Raw genomic sequence first — 22,741 nt, forward strand, 5'->3', positions numbered from 1 at the left:
CTAAGACGTTAGGCTGTTTTATTCACTTCTCTCATGGGGCATCTGATGAAATAGGGTAATTTATGTTCCTGTGTGTGTGCGTGTGTGTGCGTGTGTGTGTGCGTGTGTGTGCGTGTGTGTGTGCGTGTGTGTGCGTGTGTGCGTGTGTGCGTGTGTGTTACCTTGGTCCTAAACGGCTCAGGGAAGCCTCCATGTGGTACTCCAATGTGTCCTTGTAAGAACTCCACGACAGAGAGGGGGAAAGACAAATCCTCTGCCCTCTCCTCCACCTGTAACACAGTGATAATTAACAACACAATTACAAATGGAATCACAATTACATTCAGAGCTACAATCGGAATTACCTGAGTTAGAGTCAGAGTGAGAGTTAGTTACAAAGGAATAAACAATAAACATCAAATGGATTCCAGCGAGACAAATATTCGAGTTTGACTAATTCCGCATGTGGACTGATTGGATCAGCAGCCTGTTTAGTTTGTTGTTGAAGGAGGGAGGTGTGACGAAAGTGTCAAGCTTAAAGGTCTATTGTCATTTGTTCCAGCTGAGAAGTGACCGAAATTAGATATATCTACCGGAGTGCAGGTTACTATTGGAGAAGGGGACGTTTAGGATTGAGCAGAGACTGGGCATTCACCTAATAGGGACTTAAATAACTTGGTAACTATAGGGTTGGGCATGTAGTGAAGGACAATTAACCAGAGTTTAAAGGTCACAGTGATGGGTGTTGAAGGGGGTCAGAGAGTAAAGCTCCCAGTCATGAGTTTTGATGGGGGGCAGAGTGTAAAGGTAACAGTGATGAGTTCTGAAAGGGGGTCAGAGTGTAAAGGTATCAGTGATGAGTTTTGAAGGGGGTCAGAGTGTAAAGATCTCAGTGATGAGTTTTGAAGGGGGTCAGAGTGTAAAGGTAACAGTGATGAGTTTTAAAGGGGTCAGAGTGTAAAGGTAACAGTGATGAGTTTTAAAGGGGTCAGAGTGTAAAGATCTCAATGATGAGTTTTGAAGGGGGTCAGAGTGTAAAGGTAACAGTGATGAGTTTTGAAGGGGTCAGAGTGTAAAGGTAACAGTGATGAGTTTTGAAGGGGGTCAGAGTGTAAAGGTCACAGTGATTGGTGAGACACAGAGACTGTCAGAAAAATCCACACACAATGGACGTACCTCTTTTCCTGTCAGGTTGTTCTGAACCATGAACTGAGCAAGGTCCCCCACTATCTTAGAACTGGGGGTCACCTAAAGACAAGGCCAGGGGGTGGAATAAGGAGAGAGGGGAGGAGAGGAAGACGAATAGAAGGTTAAAACAACAGGAGCAAACACACACACACACACACACACAAGTTGAATGATTGAGTGCTAAGTCCCCTGGATCTTGTGGGAGATGGTAATAGAAGAAGCTAATCTCTCGGGATCAGTTGGGGCTTTCTCTCCATAGTGTGTGTGTGTGTGTGTGTGTGTGTGTGTGTGTGTGTGCAGGTACCTCCACATTCACTTCATCCAATTGTTAGAACTGCACACACAGCAGTATGCTGTATATAAATACACCAGGACTGACACAATGTAAAGAAAATCTTCCTCTCCTTTTCCCCTCTTTTCCCCATCTCTGGTACTATAATCACTTATATATATAGTTATAGTCTCTCTCCTCTCCATCCCTCCTCCCCATCTCTCTCTCCTCTCCCCATCTCTCCTCTCCATCTCTCCATCTCTCTCCCCATCTCTCCTCCCCATCTCTCCTCTCCATCTCTCCATCTCTCTCCCCATCTCTCCTCCCCATCTCTCTCTCCTCTCCCCATCTCTCCTCCCCATCTCTCCTCTCCATCTCTCCATCTCTCTCTCCATCTCTCCATCTCTCTCTCCATCTCTCTCTCCATCTCTCCATCTCTCTCTCCCCATCTCTCCTCTCCATCTCGTCTCCATCTTTTTTCCATCTCTCTCAGAGTGAGTGGTTCTGGTAAACCCAACAGTGTTTGCTAGGGTTTGACCAGGATGTCCAGGCTTCTAGGAGTTGTTGTTTATTTATAAAGGGACACATATAAATACAGAGCACTGGAACACACACACACATATACACACATACACAGCAGGTAAAGATACAGTGATGGTGCATTAAACAGAAAACTGTAGAGTGTCATTCATTCTCAGATGCAATCTGGACTTCTTCTCTACAGCTACGGCCTTAGTCCTTGTCATTCCCTAAATGCCTCATCCCTCCCCCAGCTTCCTTTCATCTCTCCCTCCACTCATCCCTCCCTCCATTCATCCCTCACTCCACTCATCCCTCCATCCATTCATCCCTCCATCCACTCACCCCTCCCTCGATTCATCCCTCCCTCCACTCACCCCTCCCTCCATTCATCCCTCCCTCCACTCACACCTCCCTCCATTCATCCCTCCCTCCACTCATCCCTCCCTCCACTCATCCCTCCCTCCACTCATCCCTCCATCCACTCATCCCTCCCTCCACTCATCCCTCCATCCACTCATCCCTCCCTCCACTCATCCCTCCATCCACTCATCCCTCCCTCCATTCCACTACCTAATCAAATCTCCCAGTATTCATTGACCCCTGTGCAGACCTTCATTACTTGCGTAAATGTGTGTGTGCACAGTGGGGAGAACAAGTATTTGATACACTGCCGATTTTGCAGGATTTCCCACTTACAAAGCATGTAGAAGTCTAGTGTATTTTTATCATAGGTACTCTTGAACTGTGTGTAATGGAATCTAAAATAACAATCCAGAAAATCACATTGTAATTAATTAGCATTTTATTGCATGAGTATTTGATACATCAGAAAAGCGGAACTTAATATTTGGCAATTACAGAGATCATACGTTTCCTGTAGTTCTTGACCAGGTTTGCACACACTGCAGCAGGGATTTTGGCCCACTCTTCCATACAGACCTTCTCCAGATCCTTCAGGTCGCTGGGCAATACGGACTTTCAGCTCTCTCCAAAGATTTTCTATTGGGTTCAGGTCTGGTCTAGGTGGCTAGGCCACTCCAGGTCCTTGAGATGCTTCTTACGGAGCCACTCCTTAGTTGCCCTGGCTGTGTGTTTTGGGTCGTTGTCATGCTAGAAGACCCAGCCATGACCAATCTTCAATGCTCTTACTGAGGGAAGGAGGTTGTTGGCCATCCTCCCCTCAATATGGTGCAGTCTTCCTGTCTCCTTTGCAGAAAAGCATCCCCAAAGAATGATGTTTCCACCTCCATGCTTCACGGTTGGGATGGTGTTCTTGGGGTTGTACTCATCCTTCTTCTTCCTCCAAACACAGCGAGTGGAGTTTAGACCAAAAAGCTTTATTTTTGTCTCATCAGACCAGATGACCTTCTCCCATTCCTCCTCTGGACCATCCAGATGTTCATTGGCAAACTTCAGACGGGCCTGGACATGCGCTACCTTGAGCATGGGGACCTTGCATGTGCTGCAGGATTTTAATCCATGACGGCGTAGTGTGTTACTAATGGTTTTCTTTGAGACTGTGGTCCCAGCTCTCTTCAGGTCATTGACCAGGTCCTGCCGTGTAGTTCTGGGCTGATCCCTCACCTTCCTCAAGATCATTGATGCCCCACAAGGTGAGATCTTGCATGGAGCCCCAGACTGAGGGAGATTGACCATCATCTTGAACTTCTTCCATTTTCTAATAATTGCGTCAACAGTTGTTGCCTTCTCACCAAGCTGCTTGCCTATTGTCCTGTAGCCCATCCCAGCCTTGTGCAGGTCTCAAATTATATCCCTGATGTCCTTACACAGCTCTCTGGTCTTGGCCATTGTGGAGAGGTTGGAGTCTGTTTGATTGAGTGTGTGGACAGGTGTCTTTTATACAGGTAACGAGTTCAAACAGGTGCAGTTAATATAGGTAATGAGTGGAGAACAGGAGGGCTTCTTAAAGAAAAACTAACAGGTCTGTGAGAGCCGGAATTCTTACTGGTTGGTAGGTGATCAAATACTTATGTCATGCAATAAAATGAAAATTAATTATTTAAATTATTATTTTTTATCATACATTGTAATTTTCTGGATTACAGACCTCTAAGTAGAAAAACCTGCAAAATCAGCAATGTATCAAATACTTGTTCTCCCCACTGTATCTGTGTATGTGTGTGTGTGTGTGAGTGTGTGTGTGAGAGTATGTGAATGTGTGTGTAAGAGTATGAGTGTGTGTGTGAGTGTGTGTGTGAGTGTGTGTGTGAGTGAGTGTGTGTGTGAGTATGTGTGTGAGTGTGTGTGAGTATGTGAGTGTGTGTGTGTGTGTGTGAGTGAGTGTGTGTGTGTGTGAGTGAGTGTGTGTGTGTGTGAGTGAGTGTGTGTGTGTGAGTGTGCGTGTGTGTGTGAGTGAGTCTGTGTGTGTGTGAGTGAGTGTGTGTGTGTATGTGTGCGTGTGTGTGTGTGTGTGACTCACCTTAATTAGATCTCCCAGTAGTTTGTTGGCTTCTGCGTAGGCCTTCTTGACTTGTTTAAACTTGTTTCCCAGGCCCATGCTGTGAGCCTGGAAGTGGAGGTTGGTGTACTGACCGCCGGGAATCTCATTCTCATACACGTCAGCATTACCTGGAGGGATGGAGGGAGGGGGAGGAAAGGGGAGAGAAGGTGTGTGTGTGTGTGAGGAGGAGAGAGACAGGGGAGGTGGTTTGAGGATGTGTCCCCTGTAGATCCACTGGTAATATCACAGCTGGGGGGTTGACTTCCACAGGGGCAAAAGTAGAGAAAATGTATGTTTTCTACTGGACCTCAGTCCGGATAAAAGCCTCTGACAAATTACTGAGTTTGAGTGTGTGTGTGTGTGTGTGTGAGAGAGAGTCTCACCTGATTTCATAGTAGCAGTACAGTCAAAAGGAGCATACAGCCCTCTAGTCACTTCCCAGTATTCACTGTAGTCATACACCTTCTCTAAGGCAACACCTGAAGGAAGGGAGGAAGGGAGGAAGGGAGGAATGGAGGGAGGGAGGTAGGGAGGGAGGGAGGTAGGGAGGGAGGAAGGAAGGGAGAGAGGAATGGAGGAAGGGAGGGAGGGAGGGAGGGAGGAATGGAGGGAGGGAGGGAGGGAGGAAGGGAGGGAGGAAGAGAGGAAGGGAGGAAGGGAGGGAGGAATGGAGGGAGGGAGGGAGGAATGGAGGGAGGGAGGGAGGGAGGGAGAGAGGAAGGGAGGGAGGGAGGAAGGAAGAGAGGAAGGGAGGGAGGGAGGGAGGAAGAGAGGGAGGGAGGGAGGAAGGAAGGAAGAGAGGAAGGGAGGGAGGGAGGGAGGAAGAGAGGAAGGGAGGGAGGGAGGGAGGAAGAGAGGGAGGGAGGGAGGGAGGGAGGAAGAGAGGGAGGGAGATAATTGCAATGCAGAAAAGTAAACAAACAAATTCCCCTGTTTTCCCCTCAGTCAGTCAGTCTATTATTTTACCAGGCAAGTCAATTAAAAACAAATTCTTATTTACAATAACGACCTGGAAGAAAGCAGAAGTCCTCCTGTAGGGAATGGATATTGGGATCAAATAAAAAAAAGCAACTGACAACGCAGACACAAGACAATAGTACAGTAACAACAAAAGAGACATTAAAACCAAGCACACACAGAGACACCCCTAAAATACATTAAAACCTACCACATAGAGACACCACTAATATAAATTAAAAACAAGCACATAGAGACACCACTAAAATACATTAAAACAAACCACATAGAGAGACACCACAAAAATACAAAAACCAAGCACATAGAGACACCACTAAAATACATTAAAACAAACCACATAGAGAGACACCACAAAAATACATTAAAACCAAGCACATAGAGACACCACTAAAATACATTAAAACAAACCACATAGAGAGACACCACAAAACTACATTAAAACCAAGCACATAGAGACACCACTAAAATAAATTAAAACCAAGCACATAGAGACACCACTAAAATAAATGTAAGCCAAGCACATAGAGACATTAATAAACGACATTGAAACCAAGCACACGGAGAGACAACACTAAAATAAATTAAAACCAAGCACATGGAGACACGACTAGACTACATTAAAGCCAAGCACATAGAGACACCACTAAACTACATTAAAGCCAAGCACATAGAGACACCACTAAACGACATTAAAGCCAAGCACATAGAGACACCACTAAACTACATTAAAGCCAAGCACATAGAGACACCACTAAACTACATTAAAGCCAAGCACATAGAGACACCACTAAATGACATTAAAGTCAAGCACATAGAGACACCACTAAACGACATTAAAACTAAGCCATAGAGAGACACGACTAGACTACATTAAAACCCAGCACATAGAGAGACACCACTAAACTACATTAATACCAATCAGATAGATACCACTAAACCACCAAAGAAAAAGGCAGACAACAGAGGATGACAACCGCTTACATGACAGAAATATAGGCCTGACAGCAGACAAAATAAAAACAAATACAGCAGGACACATTTTTAGACAACAGACGAAGACCACAACAAGACAACATGACAGAACTACAACGAACAGACATGAAACAGTTGCAAGTGTCAGGAGATGTGCTAGTATTGTGTCTTAGAAACGTGGCAAACAAAGTAAAAAGGCAAACCAAGTAAATCGTTTATAGTTTCATTTTGTATTCGATTCCTGTGAAGGGAACCGAAAGTGGGAGTGATCCAGAGATATGTTTGCTTTGGGGAATTTTAACTGGCTGTGATTAGCAGAGCCGGCACTTCATGTGGAGGAGGAGGGCGGCAGTAGACATCTCAGATACGAGGGCAGTGGGGCCAAAGAGGGTTTTAAATAACAAGTGGATTTTGCATCAGGTATACAATGGTAGCCAGTTTATGGAGGTGTACATGGTCCAGTTTATGGAGGTGTACATGGTCCAGTTTATGGAGGTGTACATGGTCCAGTTTATGGAGGTGTACGTGGTCCAGTTTATGGAGGTGTACGTGGTCCAGTTTATGGAGGTGTACATGGTCCAGTTTATGGAGGTGTACGTGGTCCAGTTTATGGAGGTGTACATGGTCCAGTTTATGGAGGTGTACGTGGTCCAGTTTATGGAGGTGTACGTGGTCCAGTTTATGGAGGTGTACGTGGTCCAGTTTATGGAGGTGTACGTGGTCCAGTTTATGGAGGTGTACGTGGTCCAGTTTATGGAGGTGTACGTGGTCCAGTTTATGGAGGTGTACATGGTCCAGTTTATGGAGGTGTACATGGTCCAGTTTATGGAGGTGTACATAAACCAGTTTTGTCTCCTGTAAGGAGAATTTATGGTAAATCTGATGGCTGACTGGTAGAGACCATCCTGCTGCTCAACAACCCCTTATCCTAGCGACCTATGAAGTACGTCTCCAAAACCTAGCATGATGGCCATCTGGTTAGTTTAGCAGCTGTGGAGACCAGGGACCAGGGATTACGGCCGAGGAAACAAAGCCTAGTCTTAACCCTGGCCTACAGCTTGGCAACGTGGCGACAGACTGTTCCGTCTAACCAGACTCCGGCGTGCCGTCTCGCCAGAGAATTTGTCTGAGCGGACTTTCTCCAGTGCCCCAACCTCAGCTCTAGTCAACACACCAGGAGGAGAGGGGCTGGTTGACACGGGGGTGCTCAGAACAATGTTAAGAACCAAGAAAGCTAGCTGGGGCCTATGAAAACCTGGTTGTAGAGCGCCTGTCACAAGGGCCCAGCTGAGTATAATGATGTATCATCTTTACACAAATGGATGAGAGAGCCTACTTACTGTCTGTGCTGTTATTTGTGTAAACAGATGAAGTGTGGAGCCTAGAATGGAGCCTTGTGATGCTCCCTTGGTGACAGATAACAGCTCAGACAGCAGCTGCTCTGTCTGTGCACACTGGCCTCTTTGACAGAGGTAGTTAGCAAACCAGGCCAAGGCTGGTGTCAGAGGCTTTTGAGGGGTTAAGAAAAATACCAGCACAACATCTCTTTGTGTCAAGGGCAGTGGTAACATAATTGAGGACCTTTAGGTTTGCAGTGACATAACCAACGCCAGAATGGGAACCAGTTTAGGAATCAAAAAGGATATAAAAACATTAAGAAGTCCAGTCAGTTCCTTACACACATTTTTTTCAACACCTTTGAAATATCAGGCGAGATAGAAACCGGACGGTAAATGTAGAACTTCCCCAGACAGTCAACCCCCAGTTACTTAGTCTGTCAGTGTAACAGTCAGTCAGTGTAACAGTCAGTCAGTGTAACAGTCAGTCAGCATCAGACAGCATCAATCCAATCAAAACAGATTTCTTTATCTTTAAACATGTGATGGGAGTTGTAGTTCTATTGGACCAGGTCACACACACACACCCAGAAGGTCATATTATCGTGGAGCAGTTCTTAAAAGTCAAGCCATTTAACACAGCCACAGAGGTTGTTTCAATTATTCGAACTTACAACCATTTGCCACACTACAACTGCTAGTCAGCCTGTGTGTGTGTTCTCAGTCCTGTCTTTGGCTGAGTAGTCTGCAGTGAAAACTGCCTCGTCAAATAAACATATAACAGATACAGCACCGCCGGAATTAAAGTTACACACTATTGCACAGATGGGATGGGATGTCTGTGTGTGTCTGTTAGTGTGTGTCTGTGTGTGTCTGTGTGTTCTGCACTGCAGCTGTCTGGCTGCATAAACTGACAACTCTGAAACAGCTCAATTAACAAACTCTGCTCTTCCTCACTATGAAAAAGAGAGCGATGTGGAAGGGCAGGGATGTAGAAATTGGGAGAGAACGCTTCATCTGATCCTCCACAGATGGCGCCATATTTATTTGAAAATGAACTACTCATTTGTTTTAACTGTCAGTAGGTAATCATAGTTAGCTAGGCTAAACAGCTGGCTTATATTTTCATAAGCCATCTGCTCCCAGCGCCACTTGTGTCTTTAGCTAGCTATCGTCAACCTCACCACCCAAAAGCACTACTCGTATGTTAGCTGAACAACAGAATATTCTGTAGCTAGCAAGGCTATCTCAACGACTTTGTTCGTCTCCTAGCTAAATCGCACAGCTTGCTATTCAACTACTACTACCTAGAAATATTTTTCCCAGCTAGTTAGCTAATTCAAGCAAGAACTGTAGGTGTGACTGTGTAACACCACTGATCTTGAATCTAGGCTATTCACATTGATTCCTGACATCTTGGTAGGAAATGAGACTCTGTTATCCCTAATATGTAATATAAGCTGTCTGTCTGAGTAATATAGAGCCTCGAGTCCGTTTGGGAGCCTGCTAGGGGTTGGATGTAAGTGGAGAAGACATCATGTCGAGGGGCTACAAACAACTGTGATCAAACCTGGCTCTCATTAATGGACAGACCTCTGGTAAGACAACACATCTTTTAACCCATTTCTACCCGTTCTCCCTACTCTCATAAATCCATGTATAATAATCATCCAACAAACAGGAGATACGAAATATCATACATAAAAAAATTATATGTGTGGCAACGTTTCCAATTTTTCCCTCCGTCTTTCTCCTTCTCTCTCCAGGTAGTGATGTGCGGTCTGGGTATGCGTTTTGGAGGTAATAGAAATTTATGATGTTGTGTTCCAAACATGATTTTGTGATTATTGATTTATCAACATAAATTTTAATTTTTATCACTCCAGTAAATTTCATTTTGAATTTAAGGATTTCATTACAAGAAATATGTGCGGAGAGGCAGTGTACTGGCTAAACGGCTCCCTCCACTCCTGCTAGCTCTATCGTTCGTGGGCTCTGCTCCTCAAAAAGGTGGGGGGAAAAGCACTGCTTGTCCCCCTAGTTCAAATGAATGCAAACAATGTTGATGGCTGGCGCATGCGTAGTATGTTCACAAACTCTTAGAAACGGGTATGGAAAAGCACAAAGCCTCTGGGCTTTTGGGGCCTAGTTACAGTGGGGAGAGCAAGAATTTGATACACTGCCGATTTTGCAGGTTTTCCTACTTACAAAGCATGTAGAGGTCTGTAATGTTTATCATAGGTACACTTCAACTGTGAGACAGAATCTAAAACAAAAATCCAGAAAATCACATTAAATGATTTTTAAATAATTAATTTTCATTTTATTGCATGACATAAGTATTTGATCACCTACCAACAAGTAAGAATTACGGCTTTCACAGACCTGTTAGTTTTTCTTTAAGAAGCCCTCCTGTTCTCCACTCATTACCTGTATTAACGGCACCTGTTTGAACTCATTACCTGTATAAAAGACACCTGTCCACACGCTCAATCAAACAGACTCCAACCTCTCCACAATGGCCAAGACCAGAGAGCTGTGTAAGGACATCAAGGATAAAGTTCTAGACCTGCACAAGGCTGGGATGGGCTATAGGACAATAGGCAAGCAGCTTGGTGAGAAGGCAACAATTTTTGGCACAATTATTAGAAAAAGGAAGAAGTTCAAGATGACGGTCAATCTCCCTCAGTCTGGGGCTCCATGCAAGATCTCACCTCGTGGGGCATCAATGATCATGAGGAAGGTGAGGGATCAGCCCAGAACTACACGGCAGGACCTGGTCAATGACCTGAAGAGAGCTGGGACCACAGTCTCAAAGAAAACCATTAGTAACACATTACGCCGACATGGATTAAAATCCTGCAGTGCATGCAAGGTCCCCTGCTCAAGCCAGTGCATGTCCAGGCCCATCTGAAGTTTGGCGCCATGTTCCCTAGAGGTGAGCTTCGTTGTGAATCTGATGATCCAAATGTGAAATTATAGGATTATGTAACATGCCAGTAGGTAGTGAAGTCACAAAGCTAGCTAGACACTGTCTTTAGTCTGGGCTACATTAATTATTGCAATCAGCACCCAACAGGCTGACTATTTTTAGGAATCAAATAAAAACAACATGAGAATGCATAATGAGATACTAGCTTGCTATTATTTGTAATTGCACTTTGCATTTTCCTGCAGAACTTTCTCTTTCCTGGGTACGACAAAGTTCTTAAAATGTCAAGTTAGCGAGCTATTAAGAAATGCACAATCATCAAAAACAGAAGCACTTATTCAAGCAGTTAGCTACTGTAGCTACCCTTCCTCTATTTAGTTGACTGTATTCTATATTGTCCGTCCACAACGGTCTAGCAAACCGTCCCTCCACCGTCCACAACGGTCTAGCAAACCGTCCCTCCAGCATCCACAACAGTCTAGCAAACCGTCCCTCCACCGTCCACAACGGTCTAGCAAACCGCCTTTCCACCGTCCACAACGGTCTAGCAAACCGTCTTTCCACCGTCCACAACGGTCTAGTAAACCGTCCCTCCACCATCCACAACGGTCTAGCAAACCGTCCCTCCACCGTCCACAACGGTCTAGCGAACCGCCTTTCCACCGTCCACAACGGTCTAGCAAACCGTCTTTCCACCGTCCACAACGGTCTAGTAAACCGTCCCTCCACCATCCACAACGGTCTAGCAAATCGTCCCTCCACCGTCCACAACGGTCTAGCAAACCGTCCCTCCACCGTCCACAACGGTCTAGCAAACCGTCCCTCCACCGTCCACAACGGTCTAGCAAACCGTCCCTCCACCGTCCACAACGGTCTAGCAAACCGTCCCTCCACCGTCCACAACGGTCTAGCAAACCGTCCCTCCACCGTCCACAACGGTCTAGCAAACCTTCCCTCCACCGTCCACAACGGTCTAGCAAACCTTCCCTCCAGCATCCACAACGGTCTAGTAAACCGTCCCTCCACCGTCCACAACAGTCTAGCAAACTGTCCCTCCAGCATCCACAACGGTCTAGCAAACCGTCCCTCCACCGTCCCTCCACCGTCCACAACGGTCTGGTAAACCGTCTTTCCACCGTCCACAACGGTCTAGCATACCGTCTTTCCACCATCCACAACGGTCTAGTAAACCGTCCCTCCACCGTCCACAACGGTCTAGTAAACCGTCCCTCCAGCATCCACAACAGTCTAGCAAACCGTCCCTCCACCGTCCACAACGGTCTAGCAAACCTTCCCTCCACCGTCCACAACGGTCTAGCAAACCGTCCCTCCACCGTCCACAACGGTCTAGCAAACCGTCCCTCCACCGTCCACAACGGTCTAGCAAACATTCCCTCCACCGTCCACAACGGTCTAGCAAACCTTCCCTCCAGCATCCACAACGGTCTAGCAAACCTTCCCTCCACCGTCCACAACGGTCTGGTAAACCGTCCCTCCACCGTCCACAACGGTCTGGTAAACCGTCCCTCCACCGTCCACAACGGTCTGGTAAACCGTCCCTCCACCGCCAGCATCCACAACGGTCTAGTAAACCTTCCCTCCAGCATCCACAACGGTCTAGTAAACCGTCCCTCCACCGTCCACAACGGTCTGGTAAACCGTCCCTCCACCGCCAGCATCCACAACGGTCTGGTAAACCGTCCCTCCACCGCCAGCGTCCACAACCCCTTCAGCAAACGGCCAGTCTATTTAAATGCGACAGCTCACCATCGCCTCTGGCCATGTAACAGTGTTCTTTCCCACCTGGACAAACGTCTAATATAGACGTTGATCCCGAGTCTCTGTGACACACGGACACAAACACGACGACACAAACACACGGGTGACCACGCACACGCCTCTTTGTGTGGCAGGAGGAGGGAGGAGGAAGGAGCTGGAGGTGAGAACACAGAGACAGAAGGAGATGCATCATCAGTCAGGTGTGACTGAACTGAGCGTTGGAACTCCCCACGTCCCTCTTCCCCTCCACACGTCTCTCCTTCAGCACGTCTCTCTCTCACTCTCTCTCTCTTCATTCCCCCATTTTCAACCCACACTTCCCCTCCCTCCATTCCACTCTGTCTCCCCCATTTCTCTTCAACCTTTCTCTTCTACTTTGTGCAAACACCTCCAATGCCAATTTCAGAGCCCCCTTCTCCTCTTCCTCCACCTTACTCTTCATCATCTCCCACCAACCTCTTCATCATCTCCTTAACCCCCCCCCCCCCCCCTTTGTCTCTTCACGTCACGTCAGGTGCTGTGTCCTGCTGGTATCACTCTCATGCTTGTGACTCACTAAGGTGCAGCCGATAGGGATGGCTGATGTGTGACAAACAAATTAATCATCCCGGCTCACCGGATCAGATTCACTCCTCTGTACGTTTATTGTCAGCCCTTCCCTTACTGGCAAAAACAACTGGCATGTGGATTTAATGTTGAACATGGTGCACAATTTTAAGGGACCCGTTATGCTTCGACAGCACCACTTTCACAACCAGTGGCCAAAAAACCCCTGAACGAATCTTTGGGTTACCTAAACGTTCCTCAACCTAACCCACCGTAAAAGTACATAAACCTTTACTCGCTATTGTGCATACCGAAGAGGCGTAACTAAATGTTCACCTCATCCAGAGACGGTTAACCCCTGTAACACTAATGTGAAGCTCTGAGATCTCACTGCAGAAGCAGTCAACAGGTCAAATAGCATTAATCTCCCGTTAGGGTTCGTTAAACAATCAAATATATATTTTTTCATAACAACGGGGAGTAGCTGGGCAGAGTTCAAATGACCTCCTATGGCCTCAGTTAGTGTGTGGCTGGTGTTGAGCAACAGCATCAGCTTGTGGTCTTGTTGGACTCATTTATATTGTGTTCAGAGAAACAGGTTTCAGTTGAGAGAGAAATAATGATTTTCCAGGGAAGAGCCGAATCTCGGAGTAAGACCAAAGTTATCAATTGGTGAAAAACACTCATATATATATATATATATATATATATAGATATAGTACTACTGACACTGCAGTCAATTAAATGGGTAATTGGATGAACAGAGAGAGAACATGCAGAGCCATCTATGCCAATGAAAAGCTAATTTAAGTTGAAACATAGACCTGGCTAAAATGTTATGAATGTGTCATTGAACTGGCGTTCAGTGTGTGGTCCTCAAACAAAACTGACACCCAGAACGCAGAACTCTGGAAGATTCTCCTGCAGGCACATTCAGGTCAAATGCGGGCTAAGAAAATTACTTCTTGGCAACGCCTCCAATGAAGCGAATCACCCCATATCGTGACGAAGAGCTGCGCAAAGTGTGTCCCGGGGCCGAGTTCGCACGCCCGACAAACTGACGACCGGCACATTCAGTTCATCAGGATGAAACCAAATTAAGGGACACAACCAGAACTACATTACCCAGATGCTCTCTGGTTCTACGTCAGCAGGTTGCCTTGACGTGGAACACATCGCCGGCCCCCCTAGGTCAGCCTGTCCATCATCCGCGTCCAGGGGCGGAGCTTGGCCGTCCGTCAACCAATGCCGGTTGATTTTCAACGACTGTCGGTTGGTTCTCTTCAACCGCGGTCAACGAAGGTGAGTCAGATGGACAATATTGGTTTCATGTTTTTTTACCTTGGCCTCCCCAGTAACGGTCCACAAGGTTTTACCTGAATCGGGTTCGATTTATTCAGTGGCGTGTGTTGAACGACACACCGGGCTTGTCCTAACATACACAGGCTGACGCGCACACGCCCTCTGAACTGAGATCGCCGTGCACACAACCTCTGAACTGAGAACGCTAGATACAGTAGCAAGCAAAAAACAACCTGATCAAGGGGAGTACAGTGTCTGGCAGAGCAACAAGCTCCCACATGTCCTTCACGGAGGAGCGAAAAGCTGGTAACTAGATGCTGCTGCAACTTATAAGATGCATTCATTATTGTGGTTTTCTAATAACTAATTCCCAGACAGACAGGCAGAAAGGCAGGCAGACAGATAGGCAGGCAGACAGAGAGGCAGGCAGACATTCTGCAGTAGAACAAGCCAGACACAACAGTCGGTTACATGTATCTGCTGGCATGGTGACTTTGGGTACGGTTTGCCAAAACAGGTGAACCAATCATTTTGGGCCGATTCAGTGGACAGGATCTCTTCAATACCGTGATCGGCCTACAGAGAACATTTGTTTTGATTGACAGGGGCTGTGGACCAGTCACGTACCGGTGTTGAGTGAGGTTCCCTTGGTGCAGGCCACCACCGCTCCCATGCTGGGCTGTGATGTCATCCCGGCCATGGAGTCCACCTGAGACATCATACAGGTCAGTGTGTGTGTGTTTGTGTGTATGTGCGTGTGTGTGTATACGTGTGTGTGTGAATGATACGCACGGCTACATCCACCACATCAGCGCCGGCCTCGGCACACGCCAACATGGCCGCCACTCCAGCGCCAGCCGTGTCGTGTGTGTGCACGTGGATTGGAACGTCGGGAAAACGATCCCGCAGCGCACCGATCAGGAGACGACTGGACTCGGGCTTCAGCAATCCTGCCATGTCCTGGAGAGGACGGAGGGAAAGACAAAGACAGACCGATACCAATCTTGTTTGTATAGTCTTTTTTGTTTAGTGTGTGTGTTTAGTGTGTGTGTGTTTAGTGTGTGTGTTTAGTGTGTGTGTTTAGTGTGTGTGTGTGTTTAGTGTGTGTGTTTAGTGTGTGTGTTTAGTGTGTGTTTAGTGTGTGTTTAGTGTGTGTTTAGCGTGTGTGTTTAGTGTGTGTGAGTGTTTAGTGCGTTTAGTGTGTGTGTTTAGTGTGTGTTTGTGTTTAGTGTGTGTGTTTAGTGTGTGTGTGTGTGTGGGTGAGTGTGTTTAGTGTGTGTGTGTGTGTGTGTGTGTGTGTGTGTGTAGAGTCTCTGACTGAATGTTAACGTAGTTAAATGCAGATCGGGGTTAAAGAGCAATTCCTTTTCTTGTCCAGTCAATTCAGAAAGCAATGCTCTAAAAGGAGGAATTACCACTGACTTCGGTTTACTTTCTGTGTGCGTGTGTGTGTGTTTAGTGTGTGTGTGTGTGTGTGTGTTTAGTGCGTGTGTGTGTGTGTTTAGTGTGTGTGCGTGCGTCCACGCCCTCTGTCCTGACCTTAATACACAGAATGTGTGTGCCAGCCTTCATCAGCTCATCGGCCAGGTGGACATAGTACTCCAGAGAGTATTTCTGTCTCATGGGGTCGGACACGTCTCCGGTGTAGGAGATGGCGGCCTCCACAACACCGCCCGCCCTGGAAACCAGAAGCACCGTCGCCGTGGGGATTAGGGGGGGACAGGAAGTCAGCGTGGTGATGGAGATGATGACAGCGTGTTAATGCGTTGAAGATCAGAAGGTTGACATAAACAGACGTGGTCAGAGGCGACATCAGACTGACCTCCCTGCTGCCTCCATCCCCAGCAACATGTTGGGGAGATAGTTCAACGAGTCAAACACCCGGAAGATATCCATCCCATTCTCCTTGGCAACCTCACAAAACCTGGGGGGGGGGGCAAAAATGATCAAGATAATCATTCCATTCTCCATAGCCAACTAAAAATGGTGTCCCTGCATGTGTGTGTCCGAGCGTGTGTGTGTGTGTGTGTCTCTGCGTGTGTCTGTTGCGTGTTTCTGTGTGTGTGTGTGTGTGTGTGTGTGTGTGTGTATCTCTGCGTGTGTCTCTGTGTGTGTTTGTGTCTCTGTGCGTGTGTCTCTGTGTGTGTGTCTCGGTATGTGTCTATGTGTGTGTCTCTGGGTGTGTGTGTGTGTCTCTGTGTGTGTGTGTGTTTATGTGTCTCTTAAAGGTACCGAGCCCCCATGTTTGGATGAGAAAAGGAATATGTTAGAGAGGGATCTGGTGTTTGCCTAGGGGGCATCCTTGACCGGCACCAACAGTTTAGAGGGTTACTCGTAAATCAGTAAATCTGTATAACCCTTTAGTGTCTATCTGTTGATTGTCCAGACATTGTGACTCCTCAGGAGTTGAGAAGGATACCCATGTGAGGGAGGACAGCCTGCCCCTTGTGTGAAGCCTAGGTAGTAATAGAACAAAGGGAATGTGTTCTGTTGAGTTAGGACAGCAACTTACCACACCCCTTTTTCCTCAAAAAATACAGACTGTTCATTATTATTATTATTATTAGTATTAAGTTAGAGACTCCTCAGATGATTATGTTTGTAAGCGTTTGACGCTTCTCTCTATTTGCAAATAAAACATAATTATGCCAAGAGAATTTTGTCACTGTACTTCCTCCTTTAAGAGTCTGATCGATGAAATTGCCATCACAGTGTGTGTCTGTGTTTGTGTGTGTCTGTTTGTGTGTCTCTGTGTGTGTGTGTGTCTCTGTGTGTGTGTGTGTGTGTCTGAACACTGTGTTATCAGGGTAGTTGGTTCTCACCTGAACACTGTGTTATCAGGGTAGTTGGTTCTCACCTGAACACTGTGTTATCAGGGTAGTTGGTTCTCACCTGAACACTGTTTTATCAGGGTAGTTGGTACTCACCTGAACACTGTGTTATCAGGGTAGTTGGTTCTCACCTGAACACTGTGTTATCAGGGTAGTTGGTTCTCACCTGAACACTGTGTTATCAGGGTAGTTGGTATAACCCACAGCGTTGGCTCCGCGCAGCAGCATCTGGAAGGGGACATTGGGGACCAGGGAACGCAGCTCCTGAAGCCTCTTCCATGGACACTCATACAGGAAACGCATCGCCACATCAAAGGTAGCTCCTAGACACACACACACACACACACGCACACAAAGAATACAGAAATGAATACAAACAGAGAGTGAGAGATACACAGAAGGGACAGAGAAAGAGAGACAGGGAGAGAGGGATGGGGAGACAGGAACAGAGAGAGAAAGACAGGGAGAGAGGGAGGGGGAGACAGGAACAGAGAGAGAGGAATGGGAGGGCGGGAGGGGGAGACAGGAACAGAGAGAGAAAGGAATGGGAGGGCGGGAGGGGGAGACAGGAACAGAGAGAGAAAGACAGGGAGAGAGGGATGGGAGGGCGGGAGACAAAGAGAAGGAGAGGAAGGAGCTGCATGATCAGTACATGTGCTGAACATCTGAGCTGAAGGAGAGTGAACAAGATGCAAGGACATGGAGATGGAGGAAGTGAGAGAGAAATAAACAGAAAGGCATACTGATAATGTAAACAAGTTGCTCATAAAGTAACTGTAATGTATCTTCATGACTGTGGTTCTCCAGCCTCTTGTCGGGGACCCCGAGCTGTTCCAGTGATATTTTCTATACCTTGCACTGGCTGCTCTCAGCGGTCCAGTGGAAACTATTCCTCCAGTTAAACTAAACAGAACTGCCACATAGTGTGTGAAATGAATTGGCCCCAGTACTGACCTCCCCAGTTCTCCAGACTGAACAGGTTGCTGAAGTTGTGGGAGACGTACGGAGCTATCTTCTTCAGATCCTGGGTACGCACTCTGGTGGCCAAGAGGGACTGGGGAGGCGGTAGCATAACAAGTGAATAGTAGTTTATATAGTAGCAGTGGTAGTTTATATAATAGTAGTAGTAGTTTATATAGTAGTAGTGATAGTTATTAAAGTAGTAGTGGTAGTTTAGTTTGTATAGTAGTGTATATAGTAGTAGTGGTAGTTTATATAGTAGCTGTGGTAGTTTATATAGTGGTAAAGGTAGTTTAGTTTATATAGTAGTGGTGGTAGTTTATATAGTGGTAAAGGTAGTTTAGTTTATATAGTAGTGATGGTAGTTTATATAGTGGTAGAGGTAGTTTATATAGTAGTAGTGGTAGTTTATATAGTAGTAGTGGTAGATTAGTTTATATAGTAGCAGTGGTAGTTTATATAGTAGTAGTGGTAGTTTATATAGTAGTAGTGGTAGTTTATATAGTAGTGGTGGAAGTTTGGTTTATATAGTAGTAGCGGTAGTTTAGTTTATATAGTAGTAGCGGGTAGTTGAGTTTATATAGTAGTTGTGGTAGTTTAGTTTAGATAGTAGTAGTGGTAGTTTAATATAGTAGTTGTGGTAGTTTAGTTTAAATAATTGTAGTGGTAGTTTATATAGTAGTAGTGGTAGTTCAGTTTATATAGTAGTAGTGGTAGTTTAATATAGTAGTAGTGGTGGTTTAGTTTATATAGCAGTAGTGGTAGTTTATATAGTAGTAGTGGTAGTTTATATAGTAGTGGTGGTAGTTTAAAATAGTAGTAGTGGTAGTTTAGTTTAGATAGTAGTAGTGGTAGTTTAATATAGTAGTAGTGGTAGTTTAGTTTATATAGTAGTAGTGGTAGTTTAGTTCAGTTTATATAGTAGCAGTGGTAGTTTAATATAGTAGTAGTGGTAGTTTAGTTTAAATAGTAGTAGTGCTAGTTTAGTTTATATAGTAGTAGTGGTAGTTTAATATAGTAGTAGTGGTAATTTATATAGTAGTGGTGGTAGTTTAAAATAGCAGTAGTGGTAGTTTAGTTTTTATAGTAGTAGTGGTAGTTTAATATAGTAGTAGTGGTTGCAGTAGAATCGACCTGTGTGGGTCTGTTCCTCTGATAGGTCCACCTGTGCGGGTCGGTTCCTACAACCTACCTGGTGCGCATCTCTGAAGGTGGTGTCCATGAGTAGCAGTCCAGGATGAGCCCTCACTGCCTTGGCAAAGCCCTCCGGACCTTCGCGGAGGAGGACATCACGAAACCCTAACGGGGGCTCACCTGCAATAGGTCAATTAACCAATTCATTTTACCTCCAATTGTTCAGAGGAAAGAGAAAGAGCAAACTCTTCTTTTTTTTTGCGTTACCTAGACGACAACACAGCGACACGTTAAAAAACATTTCAGCGAGCATCCAATTCCTCCATTCAAGAGAGACACAGCGTGGCCCCGAGCAAATCCTCCAGCACTGCACTCAATTAAAACACCACTGAACCTTCACCAATCCTTGTGAAATCTCGATAAGGCAGCATTGCAGTCGGCGCACAGCGGCCATGTTTACTAGTGTTCCCGGCCACAAAAGCATCTTTCCACACTGTAAGAGTCTCCCCCGAGACCCGCATTTTAAAATATGGGTTAAAAAGAACTGCACACAAGCAGACCTGGGTCATGTTGGTCCGCCCCTGTGGATTTCTATGGGCCCGTAGCTAAGCAAGACATCAAGGACACCTTTAACTGAGAATTGCTGAAAAGAAAAACCTAGACTACTATTTTCCAGGTTGTGTTGCAGGGAAAGAAAACCTTATCAGCATTTAGCCCTAACACACACGAGGGAGAGAAGCCGTAGATGTTCCGTCCAAATGATAGCACGCTGAGATAAAGTGATGATTAAATGCATTGAAGATAAACATTTTATCAGTAATGGGGCCAGAGTCTACAGACACTTCTCAGGCAGAGAGGAGGACATGCCGTTTTTCAAGGATTTAACGGTTTTACAGTGAAACAAATTATTTACATATTCGTCTGATTTAGCTTTTGCGATTTGTTTTTACAATCACAAAAATTATCCTCAATTGCTCAAATGACAGCCAGTTCCTGTTTTACTGCATTGGGGAAAGTGGTGAAAATCTTCCATGACAGGCTCATCCCTGGGCTCATTTCCACAGGACAAAGTGTTGATGCGAGCCGAACGGAGACTCACCTGGGGTGGGTGGGGGAGATTTGTTGTCTGGAGATTTATGTGATCAATAATCAAGCAAACAATTTATCAAGCAATCAATTGAGTAATCAACAAGAACATCAATATGTCACATGAACAGTCACCTTGTAGGACCTGAGGAAGAAAGGAGGAGAAAAGATGAAGAGAGAGACAGGGGGAGGGATGGAGAGAGAGAGGGAAGATGGAGAGAGGAGCAGGAGGGAGATGGAGAGAGGGGCGGGTTGGGGGGAGATGGAGAGAGACGGAGGGGAGATGGAGAGAGGGGGAAGATGGAGAGAGGAGCAGGGGGGAGATGGAGAGAGGGGGGGATGGAGGGGGCGGGGATGGCAGGGGGTGTAAAGATGGAGAGGGGGACAAAGAAAGATAAGCAGGGATAATGTGTGTAGAGAAGAGGAAGGGGTTGATCTGGCATGAAATCATGAAAGAGGGGAATATATGAGGAGAGGAGTAGGAGAAGACACAGAAAGGATGGGTTTTTATGGGGAGAGGAGAGAACAGGGGGAGGAGAGGTGAGGAGAGAGGGAGGAGAGAACAGGGGGAGGAGAGGTGAGGAGAGAGGGAGGAGAGAACAGGGGGAGGAGAGGTGAGGAGAGAGGGAGGAGAGAACAGGGGGAGGAGAGGTGAGGAGAAGGGGAGGATATTGGGCAGTGGGTGTTGTCCTTTCTTCTAACGAAAACACCCCAGAAAATCAGCCGAAAAACATGGTTTTTTTTACAAACATCTGTAGTGGCAAGAAAATCACTTAAATGTGACACCATTTTGTCTTTGCTACGGCAGAATGTGTTGAATTTCAGGGAATTAGCTTTGAAACAGACATGCTGTCTCCGCGACCAGGACGGCCTAACAACACCAGAGACCACACACCCCTCCCCCATCCCTCCCACTGCACCTCCTCCCCCTCGCCTCCTCTGACACCAGCGCGGCCGAGGATCCAAGGAGAAACAATGGGAGGAGAGAAGAGAGGGGCAGAGGGGCTGGGAGGAAGGAGTGGCTGATATGGGGAGAGGGAACCACAGGGGAGCAGGGGAGGTGGGATGATGGAGGTGTCGGTGAGAGGAGAACAGAGTAGGAGAGGAGGACAAAACTGAATAAACAATAGCCTCCAACTGTGACAGTCACAATGAGAACCTGTATGTGCCTGTATGAATATGTCTGTCTGTGTGTGTGTGTGTGTGTGTAAGTGGGTCACATCACTAAAAGACAATGCCCATGGGAGGTGTTGTATGTGCTGGTGACTTTTTCTGACATCCCTGCTTAATCCAGGCACACACACACACACACACAACATTGACATGAAACATGGGCCAACATGCAGAACTTCTGCCCCATCCTGTCCTACCTCCACTCATGGAAAGCGGTGCGATAAACCTACCTAATCCTTCTCTTCTCTCAATCCGTTTTGCCAAATGAAATAAGGGATCTGAGCACATTACAAATCTCATTACTATGCGCTTTAGCTAGCTGTGTGTGTGTGTGTGTGTGTACCTCTCCCCTTTCTTGTCTAATTGTAAATCAGTTCTTACACACACACACACAAACACACACACACCTAGATAAAGTGCATAGTAATGAGGCCTACACATTGGTTTTATTTGTCTTCCCTTTTTCCGGCAACTCCACATATTTTGTCTTGGCGGGGGAATCCATGTTACCCTAATGGAGTGTACTGTTTTTTCATAAATTGGAAAACAAATTGCAAAAGGTAGGATTTGTCATCACCTAGCATTTCAATTTAACATTTCAAGTTACAGCACCTCACCTGCCGATGTACAGTATACCAGCAATACCAATGTACAGTATACCAGCAATACCAATGTACAGTATACCAGCAATACCAATGTACAGTATACCAGCAATACCAATATACAGTATACCAGCACTACTGATGTACAGTATACCAGCAATACCAATATACAGTATACCAGCACTACTGATGTAAAGTATACCAGCAATACCAATATACAGTATACCAGCACTACTGATGTACAGTATACCAGCAATACCAATGTACAGTATACCAGCACTACTGTTGTACAGTATACCAGCACTACTGATGTAAAGTATACCAGCACTACTGTTGTACAGTATACCAGCACTACTGATGTAAAGTATACCAGCAATACCAATATACAGTATACCAGCACTACTGATGTACAGTATACCAGCAATACCAATGTACAGTATACCAGCACTACTGTTGTACAGTATACCAGCACTACTGATGTAAAGTATACCAGCACTACTGTTGTACAGTATACCAGCACTACTGATGTAAAGTATACCAGCAATACCAATATACAGTATACCAGCACTACTGATGTACAGTATACCAGCAATACCAATGTACAGTATACCAGCACTACTGATGTACAGTATACCAGCACTACTGATGTAAAGTATACCAGCACTACTGTTGTACAGTATACCAGCAC

At 46.0% G+C, this 22,741-nt stretch overlaps 1 protein-coding gene across 1 annotated transcript in view; it reads right to left on the reverse strand.

Annotated features, from left to right (window-relative positions):
• LOC105030915 (pyruvate carboxylase, mitochondrial) overlaps window positions 1-22,741 on the reverse strand; it is a 202,581-nt gene that overhangs the window by 13,576 nt on the left and 166,264 nt on the right. Inside the window, exons 15-25 of the mRNA XM_029117567.2 lie at window positions 19,251-19,372; window positions 18,053-18,152; window positions 17,265-17,421; window positions 16,090-16,191; window positions 15,807-15,945; window positions 15,060-15,227; window positions 14,895-14,976; window positions 4,805-4,900; window positions 4,401-4,549; window positions 1,156-1,227; window positions 162-269 (exon numbers count right to left, since the gene is read on the reverse strand). Of these exons, the coding sequence (XP_028973400.2) occupies window positions 162-269; window positions 1,156-1,227; window positions 4,401-4,549; window positions 4,805-4,900; window positions 14,895-14,976; window positions 15,060-15,227; window positions 15,807-15,945; window positions 16,090-16,191; window positions 17,265-17,421; window positions 18,053-18,152; window positions 19,251-19,372 (1,295 nt within the window). The remainder of the gene's footprint in view (window positions 1-161; window positions 270-1,155; window positions 1,228-4,400; window positions 4,550-4,804; window positions 4,901-14,894; window positions 14,977-15,059; window positions 15,228-15,806; window positions 15,946-16,089; window positions 16,192-17,264; window positions 17,422-18,052; window positions 18,153-19,250; window positions 19,373-22,741) is intronic.

Source organism: Esox lucius, chromosome 24 (assembly GCF_011004845.1).
Source record: "Esox lucius isolate fEsoLuc1 chromosome 24, fEsoLuc1.pri, whole genome shotgun sequence".
NCBI classification, from domain to species: Eukaryota; Metazoa; Chordata; class Actinopteri; order Esociformes; family Esocidae; genus Esox; species Esox lucius.